Source organism: Petromyzon marinus, chromosome 72 (assembly GCF_048934315.1).
Source record: "Petromyzon marinus isolate PM22_M1 ecotype Great Lakes invasive population chromosome 72, UKy_Petmar_22M1.pri1.0, whole genome shotgun sequence".
NCBI classification, from domain to species: domain Eukaryota; kingdom Metazoa; phylum Chordata; class Hyperoartia; order Petromyzontiformes; family Petromyzontidae; genus Petromyzon; species Petromyzon marinus.
The window spans coordinates 2228801-2238884 of record NC_133738.1 but is presented as its reverse complement, the minus strand read 5'-3'; the positions used below and the strand labels follow the sequence as shown (position 1 = coordinate 2238884).

The window sequence follows — 10084 nt, the reverse complement described above, 5'->3', positions numbered from 1 at the left end:
ACTCATAGACACACACAGAGACTCATAGAGACACACAGAGACTCATAGACACACACAGAGACTCATAGAGACACACAGAGACATAGACACACAGAGACACACAGAGACTCATAGAGACACACAGAGACACACAGAGACTCATAGAGACACACAGAGACTCATAGAGACACACAGAGACTCATAGAGACACAAAGAGACTCATAGAGACACACAGAGACACACAGAGACTCATAGAGACACACAGAGACTCATAGAGACACACAGAGACTCATAGAGACACACAGAGACACACAGAGACTCACAGAGACTCATAGAGACACACGCAGAGACACACAGAGACTCATAGAGACACACAGAGACTCATAGAGACACAGAGACACACAGATACTCATTGAGACACACAGAGACTCATAGAGACACACAGAGACGCATAGAGACACATAGAGACTCATAGAGACACACAGAGACTCATAGAGACACACAGAGACACACAGAGACACATAGAGACTCATAGAGACACACAGAGACACACAGATGCTCATAGAGACACACAGAGACTCACAGAGACACACAGAGACACACAGAGACTCATAGAGACACACAGAGACACACAGATACTCATAGAGACACAGAGCCACATAGAGACACACAGAGACCCATAGAGACACATAGAGACTCATAGAGACACACAGAGACACATAGAGACACATAGAGACTCACAGAGACACACAGAGACACACAGATGCTCATAGAGACACACAGAGACACACAGAGACACACAGAGACTCATAGACACACACAGAGACTCATAGAGACACACAGAGACTCATACACACACACAGAGACTCATAGAGACACACAGAGACTCATAGACACACACAGAGACTCATAGAGACACACAGAGACTCATAGACACACACAGAGACTCATAGAGACACACAGAGACTCATAGACACACACAGAGACTCATAGAGACACACAGAGACTCATAGACACACACAGAGACTCATAGAGACACACAGAGACATAGACACAGTGCTGTGTGCATCCCTACGAGAGTGGGAGACAAGGAGGGGGGACGAGGGGGGGGGACGAGGGAGGGGGACGAGGGGGGGGGGACGAGGGGGGGGTGGTGACTCTCCCTCCCTCCCCCTCTCTCTCTCCCTCCCCCACCCCCACCGAGAGACGTGCGGCCGCCCTTGTGACGTCACTTTTCGATGACGTCATGTACGCGGAACAGGGAGTGAGGTAAATGACGTCATCGCGTGGAGAGCCTGCGCAGAGAGTGGGGAGAGCGATGATGATGATGAGGAGCTCCATGGAGGAGGATGAGGAGGAGAGGGAGCGACTGGGAGAGGCAATCTACAGCGTGGTGGAGAGAAGTTATCCAGAGATGGCGGACAGGATCACAGGTACACACACACAGTCACACACACACACACACAGTCACACACACAGTGACACACACAGTCACACACACAGTGACACACACACAGTGACACACACACAGTGACACACAGTGACACACACACAGTGACACACAGTGACACACACAGTGACTCACACACACACAGTGACACACACACAGAGTGACACACACACAGACACACACAGTCACACACAGTGACACACACACTGTCTCACAGTGACACACACAGACACACACAGTGACACACACACAGTGACACACACACACACAGTGACACACACACAGTCACACACAGACACAGTCACACAGTGACACACAGTCACACACAGTGACACACACACAGTCTCACACACACACAGTGACACACACACACAGTGACACACACACACAGACACACACAGTCACACACACAGTAACACACACAGTCACACACACAGACACACACACACAGTGACACACACTCAGACACACACAGTCACACACACAGTAACACACACAGTCACACACACAGACACACACACACAGTCACACACATACACACACACAGTCACACAGTCATACACACAGTAACACACACAGTCACACACACAGACAGTCACACAGTAACACAGTGACACACACACAGTCACACACAGTCACACACAGTCACACAGACACACACAGTCACACACAGTAACACACACACAGTGACACACACACACACAGTCACACACACACACACAGTCACATACACACACAGTGACACAGTAACACACAGTCACACACACACACACAGTCACACACACAGTCACACACACAGTAACACACACAGTCACACACACACACAGTAACACACACACACACACAGTCACACACACACAGTCACACAGTAACACACACACACAGTCACACACACAATCACACACACACACAGACACACACACAGTCACACACACACACAGTCACACACACACAGTCACACACACAGTCACACACACACACAGTCACACACACACAGTGACACACACACACAGTGACACACACACACAGTCACACACAGTGACACACACACACAGTGACACACAGACACACACACAGTCACACACAGTCACACACAGTGACACACACACACAGTAACACAGTGACACACACACAGTCACACACAGTCACACACAGTCACACAGACACACACAGTCACACACAGTAACACACACACAGTGACACACACACACAGTCACACACACACACACAGTCACATACACACACAGTGACACAGTAACACACAGTCACACACACACACAGTCACACACACAGTCACACACACAGTAACACACACAGTCACACACACACACAGTAACACACACACACACACAGTCACACACACACAGTCACACAGTAACACACACACACAGTCACACACACAATCACACACACACACAGACACACACACAGTCACACACACACACAGTCACACACACACAGTCACACACACAGTCACACACACACACAGTCACACACACACAGTGACACACACACACAGTGACACACACACACAGTCACACACAGTGACACACACACACAGTGACACACAGACACACACACAGTCACACACAGTCACACACACAGTCACACACAGTCACACACACAGTGACACACAGTCACACACACACAGACATACACACACAGACACACACACACAGTGACACACACACACACTAACACACAGTCACACACAGACACACACACAGTGACACACACACACAGTGACACACACACAGTGACACACACACAGACACACACACAGTCACACACACAGTGACACACAGTCACACACACACAGACACACACACAGCCACACACACACAGTGACACACACACACAGTCACACACACAGTGACACACACACAGACACACACACAGACACACACACAGACACAGTCACACACACCCCTAGGCTCCCTGATGGAGCTCCGTGCCTCGCCCCCCTCCTCTGCCCCTAGGCTCCCTGATGGAGCTCCGTGTCTCGCCCCCTCCTCCGCCCCTAGGCTCCCTGATGGAGCTCCGTGTCTCGCCCCCTCCTCCGCCCCTAGGCTCCCTGATGGAGCTCCGTGTCTCGCCCCCCCCTCCGCCCCTAGGCTCCCTGATGGAGCTCCGTGTCTCGCCCCCCCCCTCCGCACCTAGGCTCCCTGATGGAGCTCCGTGTCTCGCCCCCCCCTCCGCCCCTAGGCTCCCTGATGGAGCTCCGTGTCTCGCCCCCCCCTCCGCCCCTAGGCTCCCTGATGGAGCTCCGTGTCTCGCCCCCCTCCTCCGCCCCTAGGCTCCCTGATGGAGCTCCGTGTCTCGACCCCCCCCTCCGCCCCTAGGCTCCCTGATGGAGCTCCGTGTCTCGCCCCCTCCTCCGCCCCTAGGTTCCCTGATGGAGCTCCGTGTCTCGCCCCCTCCTCCGCCCCTAGGCTCCCTGATGGAGCTCCGTGTCTCGCCCCCCTCCTCCGCCTCTAGGCTCCCTGATGGAGTTCCGTGTCTCGCCCCCTCCTCCGCCCCTAGGCTCCCTGATGGAGCTCCGTGTCTCGCCCCCTCCTCCGCCCCTAGGCTCCCTGATGGAGCTCCGTGTCTCACCCCCTCCTCCGCCCCTAGGCTCCCTGATGGAGCTCCGTGTCTCGCCCCCTCCTCCGCCCCTAGGCTCCCTGATGGAGCTCCGTGTCTCGCCCCCTCCTCCGCCCCTAGGCTCCCTGATGGAGCTCCGTGTCTCGCCCCCCTCCTCCGCCCCTAGGCTCCCTGATGGAGCTCCGTGTCTCGACCCCCCCCCCTTCGCTCCTAGGCTCCCTGATGGAGCTCCGTGTCTCGCCCCCTCCTCCGCCCCTAGGCTCCCTGATGGAGCTCCGTGTCTCGCCCCCTCCTCCACCCCTAGGCTCCCTGATGGAGCTCCGTGTCTCGCCCCCTCCTCCGCCCCTAGGCTCCCTGATGGAGCTCCGTGTCTCGCCCCCTCCTCCGCCCCTAGGCTCCCTGATGGAGCTCCGTGTCTCGCCCCCTCCTCCGCCCCTAGGCTCCTTGATGGAGCTCCGTGTCTCGCCCCCTCCTCCACCCCTAGGCTCCCTGATGGAGCTCCGTGTCTCGCCCCCTCCTCCGCCCCTAGGCTCCCTGATGGAGCTCCGTGTCTCGCCCCCTCCTCCGCCCCTAGGCTCCCTGATGGAGCTCCGTGTCTCGCCCCCTCCTCCGCCCCTAGGCTCCCTGATGGAGCTCCGTGTCTCGCCCCCTCCTCCGACCCTAGGCTCCCTGATGGAGCTCCGTGTCTCGCCCCCTCCTCCGCCCCTAGGCTCCCTGATGGAGCTCCGTGTCTCGGCCCCCTCCTCCGCCCCTAGGCTCCCTGATGGAGCTCCGTGTCTCGCCCCCCTCCTCCGCCCCTAGGCTCCCTGATGGAGCTCCGTGTCTCGACCCCCCCCCTCCGCCCCTAGGCTCCCTGATGGAGCTCCGTGTCTCGCCCCCTCCTCCGCCCCTAGGATCCCTGATGGAGCTCCGTGTCTCGCCCCCTCCTCCGCCCCTAGGCTCCCTGATGGAGCTCCGTGTCTCGCCCCCTCCTCCGCCCCTAGGCTCCCTGATGGAGCTCCGTGTCTCGCTCCCTCCTCCGCCCCTAGGCTCCCTGATGGAGCTTCGTGTCTCGCCCCCCTCCTCCGCCCCTAGGCTCCCTGATGGAGCTCCGTGTCTCGACCCCCCCTCCGCCCCTAGGCTCCCTGATGGAGCTCCGTGTCTCGCCCCCTCCTCCGCCCCTAGGCTCCCTGATGGAGCTACGTCACTCGCCCCCTCCTCCGCCCCTAGGCTCCCTGATGGAGCTCCGTGTCTCGCCCCCTCCTCTGCCCCTAGGCTCCCTGATGGAGCTCCGTGTCTCGCCCCCTCCTCCGCCCCTAGGCTCCCTGATGGAGCTCCGTGTCTCGCCCCCTCCGCCGCCCCTAGGCTCCCTGATGGAGCTCCGTGTCTCACCCCCTCCTCCGCCCCTAGGCTCCCTGATGGAGCTCCGTGTCTCGCCCCCTCCTCCGCCCCTAGGCTCCCTGATGGAGCTCCGTGTCTCGCCCCCTCCTCCGCCCCTAGGCTCCCTGATGGAGCTCCGTGTCTCGACCCCCCCTCCGCCCCTAGGCTCCCTGATGGAGCTCCGTGTCTCGCCCCCTCCTCCGCCCCTAGGCTCCCTGATGGAGCTCCGTGTCTCGCCCCCTCCTCTGCCCCTAGGCTCCCTGATGGAGCTCCGTGTCTCGCCCCCTCCTCCGCCCCTAGGCTCCCTGATGGAGCTCCTTGTCTCGCCCCCTCCTCCGCCCCTAGGCTCCCTGATGGAGCTCCGTGTCTCGCCCCCTCCTCCGCCCCTAGGCTCCCTGATGGAGCTCCGTGTCTCGCCCCCTCCTCTGCCCCTAGGCTCCCTGATGGAGCTCCGTGTCTCGCCCCCTCCTCCGCCCCTAGGCTCCCTGATGGAGCTCCGTGTCTCGCCCCTTCCTCCGCCCCTAGGCTCCCTGATGGAGCTCCGTGTCTCGCCCCCTCCTCCGCCCCTAGGCTCCCTGATGGAGCTCCGTTTCTCGCCCCCTCTTCCGCCCCTAGGCTCACTGATGGAGCTCCGTGTCTTGCCCCCTCCTCCGCCCCTAGGCTCCCTGATGGAGCTCCGTGTCTCGCCCCCTCCTCCGCCCCTAGGCTCCCTGATGGACTCCGTGTCTCGCCCCCTCCTCCGCCCCTAGGCTCCCTGATGGAGCTCCGTGTCTCACCCCCCTTCTCCGCCCCTAGGCTCCCTGATGGAGCTCCGTGTCTCGATCCCCCCCTCCGCCCCTACGCTCCCTGATGGAGCTCCGTGTCTCGCCCCCTCCTCCGCCCCTAGGCTCCCTGATGGAGCTCCGTGTCTCGCCCCCTCCTCCGCCCCTAGGCTCCCTGATGGAGCTCCGTGTCTCGCCCCCTCCTCCGCCCCTAGGCTCCCTGATGGAGCTCCGTGTCTCGCCCCCTCCTCCGCCACTAGGCTCCCTGATGGAGCTCCGTGTCTCGCCCCCCTCCTCCGCCCCTAGGCTCCGTGATGGAGCTCCGTGTCTCGACCCCCCCCTCCGCCCCTAGGCTCCCTGATGGAGCTCCGTGTCTCGCCCCCTCCTCCGCCCCTAGGCTCCCTGATGGAGCTCCGTGTCTCACCCCCTCCTCCGCCCCTAGTCTCCCTGATGGAGCTCCGTGTCTCGCCCCCTCCTCCGCCCCTAGGCTCCCTGATGGAGCTCCGTGTCTTGCCCCCTCCTCCGCCCCTAGGCTCCCTGATGGAGCTCCGTGTCTCGCCCCCTCCTCCGCCCCTAGGCTCCCTGATGGAGCTCCGTGTCTCGCCCCCTCCTCCGCCCCTAGGCTCCCTGATGGAGCTCCGTGTCTCGCCCCCTCCTCCGCCCATAGGCTCCCTGATGGAGCTCCGTGTCTCGCCCCCCTCCTCCGCCCGTAGGCTCCCTGATGGAGCTCCGTGTCTCGACCCCCCCCCTCCGCCCCTAGGCTCCCTGATGGAGCTCCGTGTCTCGCCCCCTCCTCCGCCCCTAGGCTCCCTGATGGAGCTCCGTGTCTCGCCGCCTCCTCCGCCCCTAGGCTCCCTGATGGAGCTCCGTGTCTCGCCCCCTCCTCCGCCCCTAGGCTCCCTGATGGAGCTCCGTGTCTCGCCCCCTCCTCCGCCCCTATGCTCCCTCATGGAGCTCCGTGTCTCGCCCCCCTCCTCCGCCCCTAGGCTCCCTGATGGAGCTCCGTGTCTCGCCCCCTCCTCCGCCCCTAGGCTTCCTGATGGAGCTCCGTGTCTCGACCCCCCCTCCCTCCGCCCTTAGGCTCCCTGATGGAGCTCCGTGTCTCGCCCCCTCCTCCGCCCCTAGGCTCCCTGATGGAGCTCCGTGTCTCGCCCCCCTCCTCCGCCTCTAGGCTCCCTGATGGAGTTCCGTGTCTCGCCTCCTCCTCCGCCCCTAGGCTCCCTGATGGAGCTCCTTGTCTCGCCCCCTCCTCCGCCCCTAGGCTCCCTGATGGAGCTCCGTGTCTCGCCCCCTCCTCCGCCCCTAGGCTCCCTGATGGAGCTCCGTGTCTCGCCCCCTCCTCCGCCCCTAGGCTCCCTGATGGAGCTCCGTGTCTCGCCCCCTCCTCCGCCCCTAGGCTCCCTGATGGAGCTCCGTGTCTCGCCCCCCTCCTCCGCCCCTAGGCTCCCTGATGGAGCTCCGTATCTCGACCCCCCCCCCCTTCGCTCCTAGGCTCCCTGATGGAGCTCCGTGTCTCGCCCCCTCCTCCGTCCCTAGGCTCCCTGATGGAGCTCCGTGTCTCGCCCCCTCCTCCACCCCTAGGCTCCCTGATGGAGCTCCGTGTCTCGCCCCCTCCGCCGCCCCTAGGCTCCCTGATGGAGCTCCGTGTCTCGCCCCCTCCTCCGCCCCTAGGCTCCCTGATGGAGCTCCGTGTCTCGCCCCCTCCTCCGCCCCTAGGCTCCCTGATGGAGCTCCATGTCTCGCCCCCTCCTCCGCCCCTAGGCTCCCTGATGGAGTTCCGTGTCTCGCCCCCTCCTCCGCCCCTAGGCTCCCTGATGGAGCTCCGTGTCTCGCCCCCTCCTCCGCCCCTAGGCTCCCTGATGGAGCTCCGTGTCTCGCCCCCTCCTCCGCCCCTAGGCTCCCTGATGGAGCTCCGTGTCTCGCCCCCTCCTCCGCCCCTAGGCTCCCTGATGTAGCTCCGTGTCTCGGCCCCCTCCTCTGCCCCTAGGCTCCCTGATGGAGCTCCGTGTCTCGCCCCCCTCCTCCGCCCCTAGGCTCCCTGATGGAGCTCCGTGTCTCGACCCCCCCCCTCCGCCCCTAGGCTCCCTGATGGAGCTCCGTGTCTCGCCCCCTCCTCCGCCCCTAGGCTCCCTGATGGAGCTCCGTGTCTCGCCCCCTCCTCCGCCCCTAGGCTCCCTGATGGAGCTCCGTGTCTCGCCCCCTCCTCCGCCCCTAGGCTCCCTGATGGAGCTCCGTGTCTCGCCCCCTCCTCCGCCCCTAGGCTCCCTGATGGAGCTCCGTGTCTCGCCCCCCTCCTCCGTCCCTAGGCTCCCTGATGGAGCTCCGTGTCTCGACCCCCCCTCCGCCCCTAGGCTCCCTGATGGAGCTCCGTGTCTCGCCCCCTCCTCCGCCCCTAGGCTCCCTGATGGAGCTCCGTGTCTCGCCCCCTCCTCCGCCCCTAGGCTCCCTGATGGAGCTCCGTGTCTCGCTCCCTCCTCTGCCCCTAGGCTCCCTGATGGAGCTCCGTGTCTCGCCCCCCCCCCTCCGCCCATAGGCTCCCTGATGGAGCTCCGTGTCTCGCCCTCCTCCGCCGCTAGGCTCCCTGATGGAGCTCCGTGTCTCGCCCCCTCCTCCGCCCCTAGGCTCCCTGATGGAGCTCCGTGTCTCGACCCCCTCCGCCCCTAGGCTCCCTGATGGAGCTCCGTGTCTCGCCCCCTCCTCCGCCCCTAGGCTCCCTGATGGAGCTCCGTGTCTCGCCCACCCCCCCCTCCGCCCCTAGGCTCCCTGATGGAGCTCCGTGTCTCGCCCCCTCCTCCGCCCCTAGGCTCCCTGATGGAGCTCCGTGTCTCGCCCCCTCCTTCGCCCCTAGGCTCCCTGATGGAGCTCCGTGTCTCGCCCCCTCCTCCGCCCCTAGGCTCCCTGATGGAGCTCCGTGTCTCGCCCCCTCCTCCACCCCTAGGCTCCCTGATGGAGCTCCGTGTCTCGCCCCCCTCCTCCGCCCCTAGGCTCCCTGATGGAGCTCCGTGTCTCGACCCCCCCTCCGCCCCTAGGCTCCCTGATGGAGCTCCGTGTCTCGCCCCCTCCTCCGCCCCTAGGCTCCCTGATGGAGCTCCGTGTCTCGCCCCCTCCTCCGCCCCTAGGCTCCCTGATGGAGCTCCGTGTCTCGCCCCCTCCTCCGCCCCTAGGCTCCCTGATGGAGCTCCGTGTCTCGCCCCCTCCTCCGCCCCTAGGCTCCCTGATGGAGCTCCGTGTCTCGCCCCCTCCTCTGCCCCTAGGCTCCCTGATGGAGCTCCGTGTCTCGCCCCCCCCTCCGCCCATAGGCTCCCTGATGGAGCTCCGTGTCTCGCCCTCCTCCGCCGCTAGGCTCCCTGATGGAGCTCCGTGTCTCGCCCCCTCCTCCGCCCCTAGGCTCCCTGATGGAGCTCCGTGTCTCGACCCCCTCCGCCCCTAGGCTCCCTGATGGAGCTCCGTGTCTCGCCCCCTCCTCCGCCCCTAGGCTCCCTGATGGAGCTCCGTGTCTCGCCCCCCCCCCCCCTCCGCCCCTAGGCTCCCTGATGGAGCTCCGTGTCTCGCCCCCTCCTCCGCCCCTAGGCTCCCTGATGGAGCTCCGTGTCTCGCCCCCTCCTCCGCCCCTAGGCTCCCTGATGGAGCTCCGTGTCTCGCCCCCTCCTCCGCCTCTAGGCTCCCTGATGGAGCTCCGTGTCTCGCCCTCCTCCGCCCCTAGGCTCCCTGATGGAGCTCCGTGTCTCGCCCTCTTCCGCCCCTAGGCTCCCTGATGGAGCTCTCCGTCACGGAGCTTTCGTCGCTGCTGCGGTGCCCGGAGACTCTGCGAGCGAGGGTGGAGCGAGCGGCAGCGGCCATTGACGAGTGAGGCACAGACAAAGCTCCCCCAGGTAGCCTCTAGCAGGGCTGTAGGGGCAAGTGCTGTTAGTAGCGAGTAGCAGCAGCAGTGTCTATGTACTACACACACCAC

General features: G+C 63.3%; 1 protein-coding gene across 2 annotated transcripts in view; it reads left to right on the top strand.

The window, feature by feature from the left end:
• Window positions 1-1226: 1226 nt before the first annotated feature.
• LOC116938184 (uncharacterized) overlaps window positions 1227-10084 on the top strand; it is a 30891-nt gene continuing 22033 nt past the window's right edge. The window contains exons 1-2 of one of the 2 annotated variants that reach the window (XM_076055652.1): window positions 1227-1412; window positions 9879-9978. In XM_076055652.1, the coding sequence (XP_075911767.1) occupies window positions 1253-1412; window positions 9879-9978 (260 nt within the window). In that variant the 5' untranslated portion in view covers window positions 1227-1252. The remainder of the gene's footprint in view (window positions 1413-9878; window positions 9979-10084) is intronic. The other variant, XM_076055653.1, reaches the window with a different exon arrangement.